Below are 25,308 nucleotides of genomic sequence, written 5' to 3'. Positions count from 1 at the left end.
CACTCTTCAGCCCCAATATGTTTGATTCAGCTTGGAAACTTAGCATGCTCAGCTTGGCATTTGGTATTTTATTAGGATTAGCTGTTGCAAAAGCAGCAGCTACTCTTCCTGGGGTCCACAGAAAACATGAAACATGACATAACACAGAACATTAATAGACAAGGACAGAACTACATAGAAAAAATGTAAAAGCACACTTAGCCTACATATCAATACATACACTATATAGGTCAAAGAGTGCAATGCTGATAATTAAGCTAAGCTAATATGAACAATTTGATTAGGTTAACATTGGCGGGCTCGATCAGCACGCTATTGTCTGTATCATATCAAAACAATGCCTCTAAGAATGTATAGTATTCAGTAAATCAATACAGTTTAAACACCCTGATACTGACTGACGCACACACACACACACCATCATCCGCTCATCCCGTCTTCATTTTATGATTCATCCCATTCTAACGTCTTGGGAGTGGTTTATCAGATTTCAGCTCCCTCAGTCTGCTCTCAGTGTTGAATAGATTGGGGGTTGGTTGGGGTTCAGTGAGGGGGATAGAGGGGTGTGTGTGGCAGTGGAGGGAAGTGTCTGAGACCTAACAGGGTCAGATTAATGGTATGATCTTCCCCCGGTTCATCTTTCTCCCTCTCTCTGTTCCTCTAAATACCGGCTGTGTGCCACTTGAACACACACACAGTACAATCCCCCCTGACACACACGCACACACTGCACCCCACTGCCCTGATAATCTAATCTAGTTTTAGGATATAACATATTGCCTGGTTATCATCCTCTGCCCTCTGGGAATCTGTACTCTTTCCTTGAGTTAGGCTACTTGCTGTTTCTGCTGACTTCATTTGAAAAATACTATATTTGTCACAAATCGTTTTTTTACTTTTTAAAACATTAATATTTTGGTTGGTATTAAAGTTAAACTGGATATTTTTATATTGACATACTGTATAAACATTTAAAATAACAATGTCCCTGTACATACAGTGTAAACCTTACCATGAAACGCTTACTTACAAGCCCTTAACCAACAGTGCAGTTCAAGGAGAGTTAAGAAAATATTTACCAAATAAACTAGAGTAAAAAATAATTAAAAGTAAGTAATGTAAGTAGTCCAGCGGATTTTTTTGATGAATTGTTCAGGAGTCTTATGGCTTGGGGGTAGAAGCTGTTAAGGAGCCTGTTGGACCTAGACTTGGCTCTCCTCTACCGCTTGCTGTGTGGTAGCAGAGAAAACAGTCTCTGTCTTGGGTGACTGGAGTCTCTGACAATTTTATGGGCTTTCCTCTGACACCGCCTATGATATATACTACTGTTCAAAGTTTGGGGTCACTTAGATATGTCCTTGTTTTTGAAAGAAAAGCAAGTTTTTTCTCCATTAAAATAACGTCAAATTGATCAGAAATACAGTGTAGACATTGTTAATGTTGTAAATGACTATTGTAGCTGGAAACGGCAGATTGTTTATGGAATATCTACATAGGCGTACAGAGGCCCATTATCAGCAACCATCACTCCTGTGTTCCAATGGCATGTTGTGTTAGCTAATCCAAGTTTATCATTGTAAAAGGCTAATTGATCATGAGAAAACCCTTTTGCAATTATGTTAGCACAGCTGAAAACTGTTGTCCTGATTAAAGAAGCAATACAACTGGCCTTTAGACTAGTTGAGTATCTGGAGCATCAGCATTTGTGGGTTCGATTACAGGCTCAAAATGGCCAGAAACAAAGAACTTTCTTCTGAAACTCATCAGTCTATTCTTGTTCTGAGAAATTAAGGCTATTCCATGCGAGAAATTGCCAAGAAACTGAAGATCTTGTACAATGCTATGCACTACTCCCCTCACAGCATAGCGCAAACTGGCTCTAACCAGAATAGAAAGAGGAGTGGGAGGCCCCGGTGCACAACTGAGCAAGAGCACAAGTACATTAGTGTCTAGTTTGAGAAACAGACGCCTCCAAAATCCTCAACTGGCAGCTTTATTAAATAGTACCTGCAGGACACCTGTCTCAACGTCAATATTGAAGAGGTGACTCTGGGATGCTGGCCTTCTAGGCAGAGTTCCTCTGTCCAGTGTCTGCGTTCTTTTGCCCATCTTAATCTTTTATTTTTATTGGCCAGTCTGAAATATGGCTTTTTCTTTGCAACTCTGCCTAGAAGGCCAGCATCCCGGAGTCGCCTCTTTACTGTTGACGTTGAGACTGGTGTTTTGCGGGTACTATTTAATGAAGCTGCCAGTGAGTACAGGAGGGGACTAAGTACACACCCCTGAGGGGCCCCAGTGTTGAGGATCAGCCTGGCAGACGTGTTGTTGCCTACCCTTACCATCTGGGGGCAGCCTGTCAGGAAGTCCAGAATTCAGTTGCAGAGGGAAGTGTTTAATCCCAGGGTCCTTAGCTTAGTGATGAGCTTCGTGGGCAATTTGGTATTGAACGCTGAGCTGTAGTCAATGAACAGCATTCTCACATAGGTGTTCCTTTTGTCCAGGTGGCAAAGGGCAGTGTGGAGTGTGATTGAGATTGCGTCATCTGTGGATCTGTTGGGGTGATATGCAAATTTGAGTGGGTCTAGGGTATCCCGGGAGGATGCTGTTGATGTGAGCCATGACCAGCCTTTCAAAGCACTTCATGGCTACCGACGTGAGTACTACGAGGCGGTACTGATTTATGCAGGTTACCTTCGCTGCCTTGGGCACAGGGACTATGGTGGTCTGCTTGAAACATGTAGATATTACAGGCTCGTTCAGGGAGAGGTTGAAAATGTCAGTGAAGACACACGCCAGTTGGTCTGCGCATGCTTTGAGTACACGTCCTGGTAATCCGTCTGGCCCCGCGGCTTTGTGAATGTTGACCTGTTTAAAGGTCTTGCTCACATTGGTTACAGAGAGCGTTATCACACAGTCATCCAGAACAGCTGGTGCTCTGGTGCATGCTTCAGTGTTGCTTGCCTTGAAGCGAGCATAAATGGCATTTAGCTCATCTGGTAGTCTCACGGCAGTTGGCATAGTGCCAACTGTAAAGTTTGGTGGCAGAGGAATAATGGTCTGGGGCTGTTTTTCATGGTTCGGGCTAGGCCCCTTAGTTACAGCTACAGCATACAATGACATTCTAAAAGATTCTGTGCGTCCAAATTTGTGGCAACAGTTTGGGGAAGGTCCTTTCCTGTTTCAGCATGACAATGTCCCTGTGCACAATGCAAGTTCCATATTGAAATGGTTTGTTGACTCGAGATTGATGTGGAAGAACTTGGCTGGCCTGCACAGAGCCCTGACCTCAACCACATCGAACACCTTTGGGATGAATTTGAACATCAACTGCGGCCAGGCCTAATCGCCCAAAATCATTGCCCGACCTCACTAATGCTTTTGGGCTGAATGGAAACAAGTCCCCGCAGCAATGTTCCAACTTATAGTGGAAATCCTTCCCAGAAGAATGGAGGCTGTTATAGCAGCAAAGGAGGGACCAACTCCATATTAATGCCCATGATTTCGGAATGAGATGTTCGTCAAGCAGGTGTCCACATACTTTTGAGAATGTAAATGTATCTTCCTCTATCTTTTTTACTACAAAACATAGAAATGCACAGTTTTCACATATGTTGATGTTGGGGTGGTGCTGGAGATAATGTATATGAAGTTACTTTTTTTTCTTTTTTTTTCTTTAAAATATCACTTTTATGTAATGATTTATTCCATATTTTTTCCTTGTCCCAGACCTGCTGTTTTTGACTCTTCCTCTCTCTCCCTCTCTCTCTACTGCACCTGCTGTCTCAACCTCTGAATGCTTGGCTATGAAAACCTAACTGACATTTACTCCTGAGGTGCTGACCTGTTGCACCCTCTACAACCACTGTGATTATTATTTGACCCTGCTGGTCAAATACCCAATCTTGCCTTAATGGCCTTGTACTCTTACAATCGCCTCCCGGCACAGCTAGAAGGGCACTGGCCAACCCTCAGAGCCTGATTCCTCTCTAGGTTTCTTGCTAGGTTCCTGCCTTTCTAGGGAGTTTTTCCTAGCCACCGTGCTTCTACATCTGCATTGCTTGCTGTTTGAGGTTTTTTGGCTGGGTTTCTGTATAAACACTTTGTGACATCTGCTGATGTTAAACGGGCTTTATAAATCACGACTGATTGATTCAATTGGACTAGTTATTTTCAGAGGTGTACAAAAGAGTAAGCAATAAAACAAAATAAGAAAACCAAAAACCTTCTAAAACAATAACATATTTACTTACTAACTCAGCTATTACACTTACATTTTGCATAAAGTCTGAATTACTCGTCTGATGACTTAATAAAGTCTGAATATCTTGTCTGTTGACTTAATTCTATAATCAATCATCACCCTCAATGTCCCCAGCTAAGCCAGCATTATCTGATAAGTAAACCCATATTTGTGTTGTGTAGACAGATTATTAGACAAGACTAAATCCATTTACCTTATTCTAAACCATGACCTCTTAATTTGAGTACAACCTCTATTTTAAAACATATATGCATACAAAGCCCATAAACTTGGTTTGGTGGTGGTGGATTGGCAAGCATGTGGCACTCTAGACTCAAAATGTACTGGGCAAGGTTGGGGTCAATCCCATTTCAATTCAATCAATTAAGGAGAATTATTGGAATTCCAATTCAAGAATAGCAAGATGTATTTTTAATGTGTATCTTCCTAAACTGATCCCAACCCACCTCCACCAACATATAGGCTAGCTATCATAGTAGTTTGGGGGGATATGTTTTGTCAGATATTTTCTTTTTTATCACCCCTACATCCTGTGGCTATGCTAGCCACCATTGTACACAAGCCCATTGACATCACTCCCTAAACAAAACAGTAATAAATTAAACTGCAATGTGCATAAAGACCCAGATCTGTTGAATGAAATAGAAAAGCGATAGGCTATAACCTAATGGGCTAATTGGACATATCAATTCCCCATAGCCTATACACATATCATAGCCTTTCATGTGTGTTTGTTGTACCGCATTCATAGACAGATGCTTATTCTAAACCGGATTTATTGTCCCCTAAACACTGATTAATACTATAAGATCAGAGAGGTATTGAACCCATGGGGCAGGATCATGTAATACCGTGCCCTCGTGTAACTGTCGTGGATCCCCATCATCCTGCCTCGAGAGACTGGTGTTTTTTCCAATCCTGACCCGGGGACCAACCGAGATGGGGAGATTACGGTATAACAGTGTCCACTTCAATTAACATGCGATTAGTTGTCAGGTGCGTTGAGAGCATGCAGTCGCCTCGGAAATGTCGACGCGGTAAATGGACGCAACCTCCACGCATGTGATACAGGTTTACATGCAAGCCTAACGCGCGGTATCTCTGGCGCTCATATCCAATCCTTATTAAATACGGAGGGTATATTATAGCTGTCTGTCGTCTATAGCCCCTACATTTTCTGAGCCAGGGTGCATCCATCCACCAACACTGTAAAAGACAATTATGAGGTCAATTGAAACAATCAACAACAAAAAACAACAACCAACATATAGGCCTACATAATAAAAATGAGATCAGGTCATTTCAATGATTTGTTCATTTAATTTGACCAAAAAAATATATATTTTATGAGGACAACCAAAAAGATAGAAAAGTATGTGATTTAATTTACTAAATGTTAATACATTTTGTAAATATTATTAATAATAATAATATTTCTCTCAACTTAACAATTTTAAGATATTGCAACAATTTGCCCGTTTTTTTGAGGATTTTGGATCCAATTGTTTTTTTACACAATGTTGCATGCATTTTTGAAGAAAGAAAAGTAGGCTATATTTCTATATTAGTATTGAGCAGCTTGTTGTGCTATTATGATTATGATGAACGGATATCAAAACCGTTGACAAATTGTTGTTCAATGGCGAGACCACCCATTCCCACCATGACCATTTTTAATGACGGGCAAATTCAGCATCATGCAATGCTTGCAGTTCTACTTCCAGGTAGGCTACTGCTGGTGGAATAATAACTTGTTCACATGCTAGTCAAAGCGTTCATACAGTTAGTAAATCGGACAAATCTGACTTCCGACTAGCACGTGAACACTCATGTTGGGTTTACTAAATATTGGTGTGATATCAACTCATATTTAATCATATTATCAGTAAATCCGATAGGTAGCCTAGTGGTTAGAGCGTTGGACCAGTAACCGAAAGAAATCCCGGAGTTGACAAGGTAAAAATCTATCGTTCTGCCCATGAACAAGGCAGTTAACCCAGTAGGGTAGGCTTTCATTATAAATAAGAATGTGTTCTAAACTGACTTGCCTAGTTAAATAATGGATACATTTTTAAAAATCGAAAACATTTTTATGGCTATTATTAATTCCCTGGACTTACTTTATTTGTGTGAACAATTTATTCAAACAATTGTTACTCAAAAACATCGAAAGTTGCGTCTACTAATAATATTACGTATATTCTTGTTGCCTTAATTTTTTAAAGCAGATTCAAAACGTAATAATAAAAAAACATCTGAAAACAACTGCAGTGTAAATTCCGTTTGGTTTAGGCCTATCTAAAAGAAAAGAGAAACCCGCACACTGCTCTTGCAAGTATCACTGTTAGGTATGTCTGAAATATGCACAATTTACCCAAGACCTAAAATAGTCAGTCGCCAAACTCTCTGTAGGGTGAATTTGGAATAAGTGGGACACGTTTGGCATTTCTCTCTTCTGTAAACTCTTTCATCATCTATCCAACATATTAGCCCAACACCTGATACATTTCTGAAATTTTTAAGATGTTTCCTAATCACACACACACAAAAAAAAAAAATGTTCACAGGAGGCATGACACACCCGTTTGTGCACTCTGAGACAAAATCATGTGGTAGACTGGGACAGCAGATTGGATAAACTAGGACACCCTTATTATAGTCCCAATGGTACCCCAATGACAATTCCATTTTTTTGTGATTAGGAAGCATCTGAGGATTTAATACGTGTATGACATTTTGATTAAATATGTTGGATAGATGTCTGAAGAGGTTACAGAAGATGGAAATTTTTCTGAATTCACTCAAATAACAGTCTAATAACAGAAAGACAAAACGAACAGGATTTAGTACAACAACACAAATGACTGAATTACACAATTGAAATGATGTTAGCAACTTTAAAAATATATATTTTGATGCACCAGTTCATAGTATGCACATTTGACATCACAATTTTGCACAGGGAATTATTTATTACAGTTTTATAACCTTAACATCAAAATAAAACGTGTAAAAAAAAAAGTGTACTGTGTCCTTCACGGAGTGAGCTTCCTATTTAACGCGTGCTCTGTCCCTCTATGATGTCACACCAATGATGTGATTTGATTTTGATCATGTGTGTTCTCTGCGAGGGTTAGTAAGAATAGTTTTTATTTTCTCTTGTCAGACCAATAATGAAACGCGTCAGGATTAAGCTGTCCCAGTTGACATGATGTCCCACTCTTCCTGAATTCACCCAACACTTAAACTATACATTCGTCCTATCCTGATTTTTTCAAACGATTTTAAGCACAAAAGTTATGACACATTTACTATTCCAATATAAAGTATGCTATTGGTCACAGAAATGTTATTGATTATTCATCACTTCATTATATTTGGGTGATTAAATTATTTCCCGTGGGTGATTAAACCCGGCCTAATGGGTCACTCTTGTTTACCCACATTTTCCTGCTCTCTTCTCTTCCCCTCTTCCTCCCTCCCTGTCCCCTGGCCTGAAATGGATTTCGCCCGGCCTGCAGGTTATGCAGATCAGACCAATTAAATATCCTTGTTGTTAGCTTACCAATCAGCCTGACAGTCAGTGTATCCCTCGACTAAGCCAAACAATCTGATCAGGCTGCCCCCCCCACCACACACACACACACACCACCCCCTAAGTGGCTAATGACCTCCGAGGCGCATAATCCGTCTCAAAACAACTACAACGATGCTAATTGCATCTAGCTATAAATACCGGTTGACTCTTGGCGTTCATTCTTTAGCCTACTAGAACGGCCTGAACTCCTGGAAGCGCATGACGCCGCCACGAATCTTCTCACATATAGCATAGCTCGCCAATACCGGGAAAAGAGGAGACACAACTTATATAAGCAACTCGCTACCAATCAGATTTTGTTTGGTGTCTTTTTCCACTGCAAAACTAGGCCTATATTTGACTCAACTAAACTTTCACATCACTCTGTAGGCGCACGCTGACCGTGGTGCGTAAAAGGCCACTTCCAGCTGGTTTTGCTTCATCGCGGGCTACGGTCTCTTTATTTGAACACGCACCAGGCAGATGGAATGATATGACCATTGGCCATGTCCATTTAGCAAATTTAGACTATTTTGTTTGTTGACAAAGTCTGAGAACAGCGAAATATGTTTCCTCTGCCTATGTTCACCCCAGAGCAAGTGGCTCGGGTGTGCGAGAACCTCGAGGAGACCGGCGACATCGAGCGCCTTGGGCGGTTCTTATGGTCCCTGCCTGCCGCTGTCCCTGGCTCCGCGGGGGAGGCTCTCAACCGCCACGAGTCAGTGATGCGCGCCAGGGCGCTGGTTGCCTTCCACGGAGGAAACTTCGAGGCGCTTTACCAGATCCTCCAGAGCCACCGCTTTACGCGAGAGTCTCACGCCAAGCTCCAAGATCTGTGGCTGGATGCGCACTACCGCGAGGCGGAGCGGCTCCGAGGCCGTGCCCTGGGACCGGTGGAGAAGTACCGCATCCGCAAGAAGTTCCCCCTGCCTCGCACCATTTGGGACGGCGAGCAGAAGACGCACTGCTTTAAGGTGAGACACCAAGCTGTAAGTAATATTCTTTCGCACCAATAATAGTTAGGCACTTTACCTTCCATAACTATAGTGACGCACCTTTCCATGATCCATTTTACGCACCACCTGGCTATATATTAGAGAATAATATATATATATGTAGCTACTTATATTGAACTCATCTGTAACCATGCATTTCAATACTTGGGTATACTGGGCTGACTCACTGAATGCTAATTTGTAAAACCTTTTTTTTTTTTTTTACATTCTTACAATGAACCATTTGAAATGAATTCAGAAGGTCCCATTATGGCACGTTGGCATATTAAGTCTAAATGACATGGACCAGGGTTATCTAAGTTTCTCCAGCCCTGATCGCTCTTAACGCAAACTCTAGGGTCAATGCCACCCTGCAAGGTTAGAAATAGTAAATCACTTAATCTCGGTTAACCCAGAACTAAAATGGGGCGTAATTTGGTCAGCTGTTATCTTTAGGTAGTCTGTTCACGAAAGATTATACATCACGTAGGCTATTTATAAATAGAAACGAATTTGTTTTATTATGTTTTACGTCTTTACTTAAAATAACAACGGTGTAGTTGATATTTGCATAAAAAAAACACTTCATTTATGTGTGTTTGTGCTGATATAGAATTATTTTGTTTTTGCAAGTTATGAATACTCAATATTGAACATGGCTCTGTTTTTACAGGATTGTGGGTAATTCAAATATTGTGGACTTTTACACAATGTTGTATAAATGTTTAAAGAAAAAAAAGTAGATTTCTTTCTAAAATAGTATGAAGCAGTTTGTTGTTCTGAGGTGTAATTGATCATGATGAACGGATATCAAAACAGTCAGACAAATTGACGTTCAATAATGACAGATGCCATTTCCACCATCAATAAGTTAATGTGCACCACTCTTAATGACAGAGGCTAATGCAGCATCTTATAATGCTTACAGCTCTTCCCGTTTACTGCTAGAGGAATGAGCACTGTTATCGACAATGCCTGCTAAAGCAGGTTAAAATGACAAGTCATCAAATACACGAAACAATATTAAACATTAAGACACAACCACTGGAAATTACTAATCAGAACTACTTACCAATTACACTTGAAAACAATTTGTAAGGAAGGTTAATCACTTAAGTAGAAGGGATCCCACATTGTTATGTTCAGTACAACAAATATTCCATTCAAGTAACTACAATCGTTATAGTTCAGAATATATAATGCAATTTAGTGTCAAAAAGGAAGCAAGAGATGAAGGTGCTTCTACACCTGCATTGCTTGCTGTTTGGGGTTTTAGGCTGGGTTTCTGTACAGCACTTTGAGATATCAGCTGATGTACGAAGGGCTATATAAATACATTTGATTTGATTTGATTTTTTGATTTGATTTGATGGCTGTCTATACAATCTCATTGCTCAACCATCTCTGGCTTTGCCACTGGTCAATATGCATCAGCATCTATGTGTGGAATCACAAAACGAATGTGATGAAAGTGAACCTGAATAGGCTACACAAAGAATATATATTTAATTTAAAAGTATTCTCAAACTTTATTTTGATCTAAATCTCAACATGTAAAGGACATGGGCGGGAAGTCATGCCTCTGCTTTTCAACCTCAGCCTGGGTACCAGTCTGTTTGTGCTAACAATCCACTCCTCATATGACAGAGTAAAAGGAGTGGAATTTTAGCACAAAACAGGTCTGGATGTCAGGCTACTTCAACCTGCAGGTAGTAATCCAGGGGTTAAAGAGCACCAGACAAGCCTGTTAAACAGGGACTGTGCTGCCGTATGCTAGGGCTGTAGTTCATGGCATGTGTCTCAAATGGCACCATATTCCCTATAGAGTGCACTGCTTCTTACCCAAACTCTATGGACCCTGGTCAACAGGGTTCCATTTGGGACAAAGCCATGGAGAGAGTCAGTCTGCTTAAGCCGTGTGTGTCAGAGACCACCTGCGGCACTATTTTACTCTGGGGTTTCCATCCCTCACAGCAGTGAGCAATCACCTAGGCTGTGTTCCAAAATGGCACCCTATTCCTTCTATAGTGCACTACTTTTGGTCAGCGGCAATAGGGAACATCCCTGGTAATGATAGGGGAGCAGACAGCACTTCAACCAACTAAACCCAATGAAATGCATATGAAAGCACTTGCTTCAGGGCAGGGAATAGGCATTTCAGAACATACAGCGTAAAGATCCATGACTGACTGAGTAGCCCGAGACTTAACCCTGGACAGATACACACTTTGAGCAGGTCACATTTCCACAGACGGTCCATGGACGTTAAACAATATAAGCCCCGTGTGTCAGTCTTTGGCCCAGGTTGTTGTCTACAAGATTGAAGGGATAACGTCTGTGCCTGAGCATTAGGTGAAAGGGCAGAGGCTGAGCGCTCACTGTTGCTATAGACAGTATATAGGTCAGGGGGGCTTAGGGGATATCCCCACTCCCCAGGTTACATCAGTACTAAGCTTTTCATCCTGAGCCAATATACAGTGCAACATATTCATGTTGATCATGTGGATTATAATTATTATCCCTTAAATCCAATTATTTCATCCAATTATACGATTATTTGGTTGTAATGTCTTAGGACTAGGAGATCTTCTCTAACTGATATCAATGGAGAAGCCTAGTAAAGACACTACACCAACATACTGTATACACTACCGGTCAAAAGTTTTAGAACACCTACTCTTTCAAGGATTTTTCTTTATTTGTACTATTTTCTACATTGTAGAAAGACATCAAAACTATGTAGTAATACATATGGAATCATGTAGTAACCATAAAAGTGTTAAACAAATCAAAATACATATTATATTTGAGATTCTTCAAATAGCGACCCTTTTCCTTGATGACAGCTTTGCACACTCTTGGCATTCTCTCAACCAGCTTCACCTGGAATGCTTTTCCAACAGTCTTGAAGGCGTTCCCACATAACCACCTCAATTTGGTTAAGGTCGGGGGATTGTGGAGGCCAGGTCAACTGATGCAGCACTCCATCACTCTCCTTCTTGGTAAAATAGCCCTTACATAGCCTGGAGGTGTGTTGGGTCATTGTCCTGTTGAAAAACAAATGATAGTCCCACTAAGCCCAAACCAGATGGGGTGGAACATCACTGCAGAATGCTGTGGTAGCCATGCTGGTTAAGTGTGCCTTGAATTCTAAATAAATTACAGACAGTGTCACCAGCAAAGCCCCCCCACACCATAACACCTCCTCCTCCATGCTTTAAGGTGGGAAATACTCATGTGGAAATCATCTGTTCACCCACATCGCGTCTCACAAAGATACGGCGGTTGGAAGCAAAAAATTCCAATTTGGCCTCCAGACCAAAGGACAAACTTCCACTGGTCTAATGTCCATTGCTCATATTTCTTGGCCCAAGCAAGTCTCTTCTTCTTATTGGTGTCCTTTAGTAGTGGTTTCCTTGCAGCAATTCGACCATGAAGGCCTGATTCACACAGTCTCCTCTGAACAGTTGATGTTGAGATGTGTCCTTTACTTGAACTCTGTGAAGCATTTATTTGGGCTGCAATTTCTTAGGCTGGTAACTCTAATGAACTTATCCTCTGCAGCGGAGGTAACTCTGGGTCTTCCATTCCTGTGGAGGTCCTCATGAAAGCCAGCTTCATCATAGCGCTTGATGGTTTTTACGACTGCTCTTGAAGAAACTTCCAAAGTTCTTGAAATTTTCCGTATTGATTGAACATGTCTTAAAGTAATGATGGACTGTAATTTTTCTTTGCTTATTTGAGCTGTTCATGTCATAATATGGACTTGGTGTTTTACCAAATAGGGCTATCTTCTGTATCCCCCCCCCCCCCACACACACACACCTTGTCACAACACAACTGATTGGCTCAAACGCATTAAGGAAAGAGATTCCACAAATTCACTTTTAAGAACGCACACCTGCATTCCAGGTGACTACCTCATGAAGCTTGTTGAGAAAATGCCAAGAGTGTGCAAAGCTGTCATCAAGGCAAAGGGTGGCTACTCAAATATATATGAATCTCAAATATAAAACACTTTTTGGTTACCACATGATTCCATATGTGTTATTTCATAGTTTTGATGTCTTCACTATTATTCTACAAAGTAGAAAATAGTGAAAATAAAGAAAAACTGTTGAATGAGTAGGTGTTCTAAAACTTTGGACTGGTAGTGTGTGTCAAATCTCATTGTGATAGATATAGTTATTAGGAACACTGTTGGTTACATGAAGCATGAAACTGACCATTATTGTGTCCTTTATGTATCACAGGAGAGAACTCGCAGCCTGCTCAGAGAGTGGTACCTCCAGGACCCGTACCCAAACCCGTCCAGGAAACGGCACCTGGCCCAGGCCACGGGACTCACGCCCACACAGGTCGGCAACTGGTTCAAGAACCGACGCCAGAGAGACAGGGCTGCATCGGCAAAGAACATGTACGTTAAGACAGACAGGAACTCTACTCAGCCGAAACCTTTTCACTTCTTGTGTCTTGTTGAACATTTTAGAAATTAAATTAAATGAAGAAAAAAAAATATATATATATATATATAAGTCATTTAAAAATAATAATATAGGACTGTGGACATCTTCATTTTTGTTTTACATCAAATACATAACCAATGCTGCACCCTGGACTTGGGGGTACACGTAGCATAGTAAACAGATATCCAGGACACTCCAATTAGTATCATACCTTATGTTTCGTATGTTATGTATTAATTTGTGGATGTCTATCATACATTTTGTATGATATGTTACGAATTACAATTCTTAGGATATGTTACGAATTTGCCAAACATGTGATATGTTACAAATTCCAATTTGTTGTGGCTACTGTTAACCAGGTGGTTAAGGGTTAGGGGTTAGGTTAAAGGGTTAAGGTTAGGGTTAGGGGAAGGGTTAGTTACATGGCGAGTAGCTAAAAAGTAGTCGCTAAAAAGTAGTAAGTAGTTGAATAGTTGCTAATTAGCTAAAATGCTAAAGTTATCCGTCATGATATTCAATCACGCAGGTTTTGGGTTGCTAGACGTTTGCGTTATACGCCCGACCAACCACCATACTTTTTTTGTTGCCTTAAATAGCCTTCTATCTTATGTAACCATACCAAATGTAACATAACATGTTAATTTTAGTGTCCCGGATTTACAATTACTATGTTACGTCTAGCCTATGAGACCAGGCTGAATGCTCTCGTTGAGAGAGAGTACCAGTTAGGTACCACTTAAACCAACCATGTATCTCTAAAAACTAAAACATACTCGTCTCTCTTTCTTCTCTCTTCTCTCAGACTGCAGCAGGACCCCACCCACCTGCCTTCCGGAAGCTCCCCTGAGGGTTCTGCCCAGGAGCATCACGCCCACCACCCCCGCCTGCTGGCCGCCTCTCCGCGTCACCCGGGCAGCCCAGAGGCCAGCGACTGCAGCACGAGCACCGACCCCCGGGGCACTGGCACCTCCACCCCAGACCACTCCGTTAGCAGCGACAGCGAGTTCGAATCCTGAGGGTCGGGTCACTGACCACAGCAGGAGAGAGGCTCTCATTGGTTAATTAAATCCTGAAGAGAGAGGCTGTCATCAGTTCTCAGCCAGGAAGGACCGACCCCACAGATATATAGAGACAATAGACACTGTAGAACTACTATGTCTGTAGCTTGAGATTGGACACTTGGACAGGAAGTTCTCTATGAGAGACTTGATATGGACACTTGATGTGGTTGCTAGTGGACGAATGGGGAGGGGTGGGGGATTGGGGATTAGACCATCTACAAACACATGCACTTAAAATGCACCATCGCACATGACTGTAAGGTAAACTGTTACTAAGTACCATATGACTGTGCAAATGACTGCTATAAAAACCCACTACAATTCTCTGTTCTGTAGATTTGGACTACAATGTGGGTAGAAAGAAGTCAGTCAGTCAGCAGCGATAACATATTCTAGGACAGCAATTCTCAGGCACGTTATTTATAGAAAGAATATAAACATACAAAGTCGTAGGGTAATTACTGAGCTTGAATTATAATATTATATGTTTTGATACTTAATGGTTTCAACTCATCGGGGGTCTATTTTTGAGTAGTCGATCATTGAGCGCTAGCTTTAATCCCATTTCTTAATTAGCCCCTTACAATAACCACTGCCTTCTGTAGGCTGTTGGTTTCCTACATGATCAGTCGTTGTTGGACGCAAAACTGCTTGATTGGATTGGACAGGTCTGCATTTCTCTTCATACACGTCACTGCCTTAAGAAGGAAGTATATAGGCATCACAGCCTCAATCTTCTAGTTTGGCTAACATTAGGCACCGTTGCAGACCATAACTGTCCCTAAAGCTAACACAGCCTAAAAAAATGGTCTCTAGACAATCTTGTAATGCATGGATATAGACATTACACATCACTATACATGGTGGTTTAAATGTTTTCCTGTATTATGATCATGTGACTACTGTATAACAATGTTGATGTGTATCCAAAACATCCTCATTCTAACATTATCCAGTTCAAACCGGTTATATCCTTTTAGACTGTGGTTGGAGGCATCATTCAGTGTGGAATCCTCTGTGCAGATTTCACTAGAGATGTCCTTGCAGGAATTGCCTGTCAGAGCAAAACAAAATAAGTGGGATAAAAATGAAATGAAAGCAAGATTGATAAAGTGAAGCACAACTTGGTCTTAACTCATTGATGTGCCTATAAACGTTTGAGGACTGAATGACCTGTTTAACATGACCGTTTCATCTTTATATATTTTTAATTTAACCAGGAAAATCAGCTAAGAACACATTCTTATTTACAATGACGGCCTACCGGGGAACAGTAGGTTAACTGCCTTGTTCAGGGGCAGAACAACAGATTTTTACCTTGTCAGCTCTGGGATTCGATCCAGCAACCACTCGGTTACTAGTCCAACGCTCTAACCCAGGAGTGGGAAATTCCAGTCCCCGAGGACTTGATTGGTGTCACAGTTTTGCACCAGCCGCAGCTAAAACAACTAACTCCAATAATCACTTAATCATGATGTTCAGTTTAGAACGCAATTTGATTCATCAGCTGTGTTTACTAGGGATGGAGAAAAAGTGTGACACCAATCAAGCCCTCGAGGACTGGAGTTGCCCACCCCTGGTCTAACCACTAGGCTACCTGCCACCCCATATAGGCCTACCCATATAAATATCACCATACAATACATCGTCATGGGATTCATTCATAGAAAAATAAATATTTTGTAAAAATGTGTCTGATGTATGCATTTGGAATAAATGAAAGTATTTTTATCCAAACCTGCTGAAGTCTGTGAACAACGAGTCCACAAGCGTTTCCAGGATGGAACCATATTGTTGGTTTGTTCGGGAGGGGGGCTCATATGCATTGTGTTTTCTGACAAATAATTTGCTGAACTCTAAACCTTATCTAAATCTTAGAATGAATAATGTGGCAAATGAGGAGACTAAACTGCTTGGTGTAACCCTAGATTGTAGACTGACATGGTGAAAACATATTGATGCAACGGTTGCCAAGATGGGGAGAGGTCTGTCCCTGACCAAGCACAACTCTGCTTTCTTGACATCACAATCAACCAATCAAGTCCTAGTTTTATCACACCTGGACCACAGCCCAGTTATTTGATCAAGTACTGCAAATAAGGACATAGAGAAATTACAGTTGGCCCAGAACAGAGCAGCCCAGCTGGCCCTTCTATGTACACAGAGGGCTAATATCAACAACATGCATGTCAATCTCTCCTGACTCAAAGTACTGTAGAGGAGAGGTTGACTGCATCACTACATGTCTTTGTGAGAGGTATTGATGTGTTGTCAGCACTGAGCTGTCTGTCTAAACGACTAGCACACAGCTCATACCCCACAAGACTTCTTCACAGCCCCCAAGTCCAGAACACAGGCTAGGAGACGCACAGTACTATATAGAGCCATGACTACATGGAACTCTCTTCCACATCAAGTAACTCAAGCGACCAGTAAAATGTTACTTAAAAACAGATATTTAAAAAAATACACCTCATGGAACAGCATGGACTGTGAAGACACACGCACGCACGCACACACACGCACACACACACACACACACAGATATACTCTACAATCAGACACACATTGTGATATTGTTCATTTTAAATTGTAAATGTGTAATATTGGAGCAATATACATTTGTATAAAGCACAGTGTCTTGTATGATGTATTGTTTTATTATGTATTGTTATAACTCTGGTTGGATTCCAGGAAGTGTAGCTGCTGCTGCTAATTGGGATCCTAATAAAATACTAAATACTAAATATGTGCTGGTTTCTAAAGGCTTACGACAAACTACATAATTCTCAGACATTTTTTTATTGAAGAAAGAAAGTGAAGTGTGAATCAGACAGTGTATAATTGAACTAATAAGAGTTATTTTGACAACACTAGCCTTCCTGTACGCAAGGTCGGCGTCGCCCCCCTCTCCCTGTTATTTTGACCCCGCCCACACTTCAAATTACCGAAGGAAGAAGAATACAGCTGCTGTAGCTCCTATATGCATTTTGCATTAATATTTTCCGCATGTTTTCAAAGCAATCAAAACGTTTTGCTTAATTGGATTAGCCCACCTGAGAGCCCCGGCTGGAGGGAACAGATTGAGATCCTCTCCTCTCCAGCAGCATCAGTGGACCATGGACAGTGAGGGCAGAAAGGTTGTCGTCTGTGACAATGGCACAGGGGTGAGTGAGTGTCGATTTAACGTTATTAAAAAAAATGTGTTTTATCACTACCCCATGGAGTTTAAAAAAATGATAATACTGAATGTTTATTTAGGATTTGCGAATTCATTATGAGAGTAGTAATATGCATTGGAATTGAACAATTTGCAATAAGTAATAGACTATATCTTAATCACGTGTATTTGTGTTGATAACAACAGCACAAATTAAGTTGTTTTCTAAGCACCCTGCTACAAAGCTGCAACATTTTATTCGTAAAGGAGATAACAGTGTCTGTCACAGTAAACGGTATGGTGTCGTAGAAGCCTATGAAGCAAGCTGCTCTCTTTGCGCGGGTGTGGGTCTAATATGGGTGCGCGTCTGTCTGGACTTGTCACATACTCCTTCTCTTATCCACACACACTGCCATACATGGTGTTGATGTCGTGGAGTGAGCTGTTATTGAACGGGAAGAAGGAACACAAGCAAAGAATTGAAACAATTCTCCATTCCCCATGCTCCTTGAGTTCACTCGCACCATATCAATGGCTATTGGAAGCCCCTTTAAACTTCCTGTCCCGCAAAAGCACACTAGAATCATGAGCTACATGTTAACTGATGACTGTAGGCTAGCTTACCCCACCTCCACTTGTGGCTGGTGCTTGGAATGTATTGTACACCTTCAGGCTATGGAATGTGTCTTGGCTACATAGACAAGTTAGGGCATTTCAATAAATGGTGTTGTAAGCACACAGGTAAACAGACAGAAATGTCCCAATAAAATGTATAATTTACTATTTCAAGATGCGTTTTTACAGTGTTGTTGCTGACTTGATACAGTTTGACACATCCACTATTAATGTTGAACTGAAAATATTTTGCAGAAGTTCATCACAAGAGAAGTGACATTATCTGTGGTTCAATTTTGGTTTCCACTCAATGCACAAAAGCAAGGACTTTTTCAGTAGCTCGAACTGTCCCTCACCCCTCATATTGAAAGTGTGTTGAATGTGTATTTAAGGACTACAGAAAGTGTATTGAAATACTATTGAAAGACCGTTGAAAGTATGCAATGTTTCTTTCATATTGGTTCCCATGCAGTTTGTCAAGTGTGGCTTCGCTGGCTCCAACTTCCCAGAGCATATCTTCCCTGCCTTGGTGGGTCGGCCCATCATCCGGTCAAACACCAAAGTTGGAAACATCGAGATTAAGGTGAGGTCAACGGAGCAATGACAGTTGATCTCTAGCCTAAACACTGACAGAGCCACAGAAGTGTCCTCTGCTCTTTGCTGTGCTGTGTATGATTGTGAAAGCATCAGTTGAATATTAGCCATCTCCAAATACTGTCAATCCCCTCTCTGACAATCATGTTTGAGAGCTAGCCTAATATCTTAAAATTGCCATGTCTGTACTCTGTATGCATATTTCTATATGATCAAATGCATCCAAACCATCTCCCCTTTTGACCCCCCAACCCTGGGCCTGACCTCCAACCTCTAACCCCTAACCTATAGGACCTGATGGTGGGTGACGAGGCCAGTGAGTGTCGCTCCATGCTGGAGGTGTCCTACCCCATGGACAACGGCATGGTGCGCTCCTGGGAAGACATGCTTCATCTGTGGGACTACACCTTCGGCCCCGAGCGCCTGGACATCAGCCCCCCAGACTGCAAGGTCACCATTCTTTTAGTTGTCCTTTTTCCTTTAATAAACTTTTTAGGCAGGTTACTGGAATTGAGATAAAATCACATTTCTGAAGGAGAGACATGGGTATGAAATCCATTTAGTCTGTTAAACTTCCACCTGCCTTCTGTATGTGTTGTAATGTTACGGCTCAATGAAGTTTCATTTGATTCAAGGTGCTTCTGACGGAACCGCCCATGAACCCCACTAAGAACCGTGAGAAGATCGCTGAGGTCATGTTTGAGACCTACCAGTTCCACGGCATCTACGTCGCCATCCAGGCCGTGCTCACTCTCTATGCCCAGGGTAAGGGGAGACTAGACCCACAGACATGGCTCTCCCTGTAATATATAATGATATACTGTAGTATAAATGCCTAGACTTTACCTCAGCGGGCTAACAGAGTCTTGTAAGGAGCTGATTCAAACCCACAGTCACTTTCATACGGTCTGTTATGTGACCCTGTGTGTCCTGCCTTGTCCTGTCTCTAGGTTTGTTGACAGGCGTGGTTGTGGATTCGGGGGACGGGGTGACCCATATATGTCCTGTGTACGAGGGCTACTCTCTACCCCACCTCACACGCAGGCTGGACATCGCTGGACGTGACATCACGCGCTACCTCATCAAGGTGTGTTTCTACATATATTACCACCCCGTCACATTATGAACCAAACTATGCCTTTATATCCCTTGTGTCAATCATAATCAATGCAAACTTCTTAAAAATTGACAGTTGAAATACGTTTTTAGTTATTTATGGCCCTAGAGAAGCTGTTTCTTCACCTATGATCCCTCTCAGTTGCTGTTACTGCGTGGCTATGCCTTTAACCACTCGGCTGACTTTGAGACGGTCCGCATGCTGAAGGAGAAGCTGTGCTACGTGGGATACAACATCGAGCAGGAGCAGAGACTGGCTATAGAGACCACCGTGCTGGTGGAGTCATACATGGTACTGTAGAAAACGCCTCTCCTCTCATGTCAATCAGAGAGAATGTTCATTATTATTTATGAATGGCCTCTTAGCCTGGGTGGCAATCTGTTTATAGCAATGTAGCAATGTTGCAAAACTCCCAGGCTAACCTATATGAATCTCCTACCTAATGCTTCTGCACTGTATATCAATCATGACATAAAATGAAACCCATCAGAGAATAGAGGTGTGAATTTGTAAGTAATATAATAATAGATCATTAAGCAGACACTTTATCCAAACAGTCATGCACATTTTCAATGTATTAGTGGTCCCGGGAATTGAACCCAATATACTGACGTTGCAAGCACCATGCTCTACCAACTGAGCTACCGAGAACCACATCATTGATTTATTTAACTCGCTCTATGCTACAGCTGCCTGACGGTCGTCAGGTGATGGTGGGAGGGGAGCGGTTCGGAGCACCGGAGGCCCTCTTCCAGCCCCACCTCATCAACGTAGAGGGTGCAGGCGTGGCTGAGCTGCTGTTCAACACCATCCAGGCTGCTGACATAGATCTCAGGTCAGATATACACCCTCCTGCTGTTGGTCTCCACATGGTTTAACTGATACTGCAGCCTCATCCTGTACTGCGTGTTGCTGTAGCCAACTTCTCTATTGTTTGTTTTTAATGCCATACAAGTGGAGGAGGCCAGCCTATAGCGTCAGGTCCTACAGTACATTACATTGTGGGCCGTGCTAGAGTTAGAGATCTGTGCAAGTGTTACATAGTTGTTCTATATATGTGGATATTACCAATAGAGCCCAAGCTATTTTGTTTGGTAGCTGTACTAAATATATGAAGCAATGGTATTATAAACCTATAGTTGACTTATTAAATTACAATTAAAACTGTATGCAAACATACAGTTGAAGTTGGAAGTTTACATACACTTCGGTTGGAGTCATTAAAACCCGTTTTTCAACCACTCCACAAATGTCTTGTTAACAAACTATAGTTTTGGCAAGTCGGTTAGGACATCTACTATGTGCATGACACAAGTAATTTTTCCAACAATTGTTTACAGACAGATTATTTCACTTATAATTCACTGTATCACAATTCCAGTGGGTCAGAAGTTTACCTACACTAAGTTGACTGTGCCTTTAAACAGCTTGGAAAATTCCAGAAAATGATGTCATGGCTTTAGAAGATTCTGATAGGCTAATTGACATCATTTGAGTCAATTGGAGGTGTACCTGTGGATGTATTTCAAGGCTTACCTTCAAACTCAGTGCCTCTTTGCTTGACATCATGGGAAAATCAAAAGAAATTAGCTAAGACCTCAGAAAATAAATTGTAGACCTCCACAAGTCTGGTTCATCCTTGGGAGCAATTTCCAAATGCCTGAAGGTACCACGTTCATCTGTATAAACAATAGTACACAAGTATAAACACCATGGGACCACGCAGCTGTCATACCGCTCAGGAAGGAGGCATGTTCTGTCTCCTAGAGATGAACGTACTTTGGTGCGAAAAGTGCAAATCAATCCCAGAACAACAGCAAAGGACCTTGTGAAGAGGCTGGAGGAAACGATACAAAAGTATCTATATCCACAGTAAAACGAGTCCTATATCAACATAACCTGATAGGCCGCTCAGCAAGGAAGAAGCCACTGCTCCAAAACCACCATAAAAAAGACAGAATACGGTTTGCAACTGCACATGGGGACAAAGATCGTACTTTTTGGAGAAATGTCCTCTGGTCTGATGAAACAAAAATAGAACTGTTTGGCCGTAAGGACCATTGTTATGTTTGGAGGGAAAAGGGGGATGCTTGCAAGCCGAAAAACACCATCCCAACCATGAAGAACGGGGGTGGCAGCATTATGTTGTGGGGGTGCTTTGCTGCAGGAGGGACTGGTGCGCTTCACAAAATAGATGGCATCATGAGGCAAGAAAAGTATGTTGATATATTGAAGCAACATCTCAAGACATCAGTCATGAAGTTAAAGCTTGGTCGCAAATGGGTCTTCAAAATGGACAATGACCCCAAGCATACTTCCAAAGTTGTGGCAAAATGGCTTAAGGACAACAAAGTCAAGGAATTGGAGTGGCCATCACAAAGCCCTGACCTCAATCCTATAGAAAATTTGTGAGCAGAACTGAAAAAGCGTGCGCGAGCAAGGAGGCCGACAAACCTGACTCAGTTACACCAGCTCTGTCAGGACTAATGGGCCAAAATTCACCCAACTTATCGTGGGAAGCTTGTGGAAGGCTATTCGAAATGTTTGACCCAAGTTAAACAATTTAAAGGCAATGCTACCAAATACTAATTGAGTGTATGTAAACTTCTGACCCACTGGGAATGTGATGAATGAAGTCAAATCTGAAATAACTAATTATTTCTTCGATTATTTTGACATTTCACATTCTTAAAATAAAGTGGTGATCCTAACTGACCTAAGGCGGGGTATTTTTACTAGGATTAAATGTCAGGAATTGGGAAGAACTGAGTTTAAATGTATTTGGCTAAGGTGTATGTAAACTTCCGACTTCAACTGTACATACATACTTTTTGTCTTCTACCATATTGTTTCTCTCTCCTTAAGGTCTGACTTGTACAAGCACATTGTTCTGTCAGGAGGCACCACTATGTACCCCGGCCTTCCCTCCAGACTGGAGAGAGAGATCAAACAGCTGTACCTGGAGAAGGTGCTGCAGGGGGACACTGAGAAACTTTCTGTAAGCACACACACACATGCAAGGAAACGCACACATGCATGCACATGCACACACACATGCAAGGAAACGCACACATGCACACACATACACACACACATGTATGGACACGCACACACACACAGTACACACACACACACACCCACAGTAAAATAAGTAAACCTGTGTAATGATAGAGATGGTGTTATATGTTCCTTTATTTTAGTTTACCGTATATTTTTCTACCCTCTCCCCTACCTGTCCCCCCTCCCTTCCTCTCTGCAGAAGTTTAAGATCCGCATTGAGGACCCCCCAAGCCGTAAACATATGGTGTTTATGGGTGGAGCGGTGCTGGCCAACATCATGAAGGACAAGGAGTCCTTCTGGCTGAGCCGGGCTGACTACCTGGAGAAAGGCCTGAGGGTTCTGGACAAACTGGGGTGTGGCGTGAAGTAGAGGTGAAATCGAGGTGGTTAGCTAGGGTCACACACACACACACACACACACACACACACACACACACACACACACACACACACACACACACACACACACACACACAGACACAGACAGAGATAAGGTCTGGGGGTGCTGGACAATCTGGGGTGCAGCAGTAGACAGAAGTCTGGGAGTCCTGGGTTACATTCACTAGGCTCCAAAAAACGATGTGCTAAAAACAACCCTATTTGGGTTATTTAGTAACTCAGCGCTGGTTAAATAGTGGACAGAACACCTAGGGTTATTTTGACCAACAAGTTGGGTTGTTGGGATTACCCAAACATGGGTTCATTTAGCCATCAGTTGGGTATTTTTACTCTCATGCTGGGTTGACCTAGCAGCTGGGTCTTTTTTAATATAACCCTTAGGTTCTGTTCAGGAGGCGTGACTTATTAGGGGTGTGTCTTTCAGCTAGCTCTTATTGGTCACCCATGAGTTTAAATGTCATTACTGTTCATTACAGTTCATTACAGTATGTTAAGTCTGTTGTAAGAGAATATCATTTTCATATTCGTCACTGTCAACTTTCCAAGTTGTTTCATACTGTCAAGTTAACATATTGTATTGCATACAATACAACAATTATACAGTACAATACACTTGTAAGTTTCATATTTTTACCATTTGAATTCTCACTGTGTCTAATGGAATCATTTTGAAGTAGCCATTGTTTCAAATGCATATGCAAATAAATATAACTGACGTTAGCCTAAACGTTAGCCTAAACGTTAGCCTAAATGTTAGCCTAAACGTTAGCCTAAACGTTAGCCTAAATGTTAGCCTAAACGTTAGCCTAAATGCCAAATTGAATAAAGTGAATGTCATTGTTTTTGATGACTGACTAGCAGTGGTGGAAAGTACTTAAATAAAAAATACTTTAAATTACTACTTCTGTCGTTTTTTTGGGTATCTGTACTTTACTATTTATATGTTTGACTACTTTTACTTTTTCTCCATTACATTCCTAAATAAAATAATGTACTTTTTACTCCATACATTTTCCCTGAAACCCAGAAGTACTCGTTACATTTTGAATACTTAGTAAGACAAGAAAATGGTCAAATTCACACACGAGAGAATATCCCTGGTCATCCCTTTTACCTCTGATCTGGCAGATTTTCTAAACACAAATCCTTAGTTTGTAAATTATGTCCGAATAAAACAAGAATATTGTGCCGTCTGGTTTGCTTAATTTAAGGAATGTGAAGTGATTTATACTTTTACTTTTGATACTTAAGTATATTTTGGCAATTACATTTCCTTTGGATACTTATGTACATTTAAAACCAAATACTTTTAGACTTTTACCCAAGTAGTATTTTACTGGATGACTTTCACTTTTACTGGAGTTATTTTCTACTAAGGTATCTTTACTTTTACTCAAGTATGACAATTGGGTACTTTTTCCACCACTGGCGAATAGCCATTTCTATTGGACAATAATTTCTGTCTTCAAAAAATGTTTTGTATTACGTATTCACTGTCATAAATCATTTATGTAAATACATATTTGTTCATTCTGACAGTGGAGAGAATATGATTATTCAAAGATTTTGTGACAGTTGTGCTTTGATGTACTGGGAAGGGTTTGGGTCATTTCCATTTCAATTCAGGAGATTCCTTGAAATTCCAATTCAAGAATAGCAAAACAACGTACAGAGTATACAAAACATTAAGAACACCTGGCTCTTTCCATAGACTGACCAGGTGAATCCAGGTGAAGGCTGTGGTCCCGTGTGGCTCAGTTGGTAGAGCGTGGCGCTAGCAAAGCCAGGGTTGTAGTTTTGATTTCCATGGACTGTAAGTCACTCTGGATAAGAGCGTCTGCTAAATGACTAAGATGTCGAATTAAGCTATGATCTCTTATTGATGTCACTTGTTAAATCCCCTTCAAATCAGTGTAGATGAAGGGGAGGAGACAGGCTAATGGATTTTTAAGCCTTGAGACAATTGAGACATGGATTGTGTGTGTGTGTGCCATTCAGAG

At 41.3% G+C, this 25,308-nt stretch overlaps 2 protein-coding genes across 3 annotated transcripts; both read left to right on the top strand.

The window, feature by feature from the left end:
- The first annotated feature begins 8,035 nt into the window (after positions 1–8,035).
- Positions 8,036–16,104, top strand: LOC115138872 (homeobox protein SIX6-like). 2 transcript variants are annotated; one of them, XM_029676066.2, is made up of 3 exons: positions 8,036–8,812; positions 13,087–13,250; positions 14,105–16,104. In XM_029676066.2, exons 1-3 carry the CDS (start codon positions 8,405–8,407, stop codon positions 14,316–14,318), a joined length of 786 nt encoding a protein of 261 aa, XP_029531926.1. In that variant the 5' UTR covers positions 8,036–8,404; the 3' UTR covers positions 14,319–16,104. The 2 variants fall into 2 exon arrangements, with proteins under 2 accessions (XP_029531926.1, XP_029531925.1); XM_029676065.2 differs by having other exon boundaries at positions 8,036–8,827.
- A 1,194-nt stretch (positions 16,105–17,298) lies between these two features.
- LOC115137945 (actin-related protein 2-like) lies at positions 17,299–24,206 on the top strand. Its single transcript, XM_029674266.2, has 9 exons — positions 17,299–17,530; positions 18,611–18,721; positions 19,024–19,182; positions 19,368–19,497; positions 19,683–19,819; positions 19,991–20,140; positions 20,539–20,684; positions 22,715–22,847; positions 23,109–24,206. The coding sequence occupies exons 1-9, from the start codon at positions 17,483–17,485 to the stop codon at positions 23,277–23,279; spliced, it is 1,185 nt and encodes a 394-aa protein (XP_029530126.1). The 5' UTR covers positions 17,299–17,482; the 3' UTR covers positions 23,280–24,206.
- The last annotated feature ends 1,102 nt before the right edge of the window (positions 24,207–25,308 follow it).

The sequence above is a fragment of the Oncorhynchus nerka genome, linkage group LG12 (genome assembly GCF_034236695.1).
Source record: "Oncorhynchus nerka isolate Pitt River linkage group LG12, Oner_Uvic_2.0, whole genome shotgun sequence".
Taxonomy (NCBI): domain Eukaryota; kingdom Metazoa; phylum Chordata; class Actinopteri; order Salmoniformes; family Salmonidae; genus Oncorhynchus; species Oncorhynchus nerka.
The sequence above is the reverse complement of the archived record's forward strand: the minus strand, read 5'-3'. Positions and strand labels throughout refer to the sequence as shown.

Bases quoted from the DNA above. Each gene is read 5' to 3' on its own strand.
- LOC115138872 (XM_029676065.2), top strand. From the start codon at position 8,405: ATGTTTCCTCTGCCTATGTTCACCCCAGAGCAAGTGGCTCGGGTGTGC. The intron at 8,828-13,086 runs GTAAGTAATATT...TATGTATCACAG, and splicing joins TTAAGGTGAGACACCAAGCT to GAGAGAACTCGCAGCCTGCT. The intron at 13,251-14,104 runs GTACGTTAAGAC...CTCTTCTCTCAG, and splicing joins GCTGCATCGGCAAAGAACAT to ACTGCAGCAGGACCCCACCC.
- LOC115137945 (XM_029674266.2), top strand. From the start codon at position 17,483: ATGGACAGTGAGGGCAGAAAGGTTGTCGTCTGTGACAATGGCACAGGG. The intron at 17,531-18,610 runs GTGAGTGAGTGT...GTTCCCATGCAG, and splicing joins TCTGTGACAATGGCACAGGG to TTTGTCAAGTGTGGCTTCGC. The intron at 19,820-19,990 runs GTGTGTTTCTAC...GATCCCTCTCAG, and splicing joins TCACGCGCTACCTCATCAAG to TTGCTGTTACTGCGTGGCTA.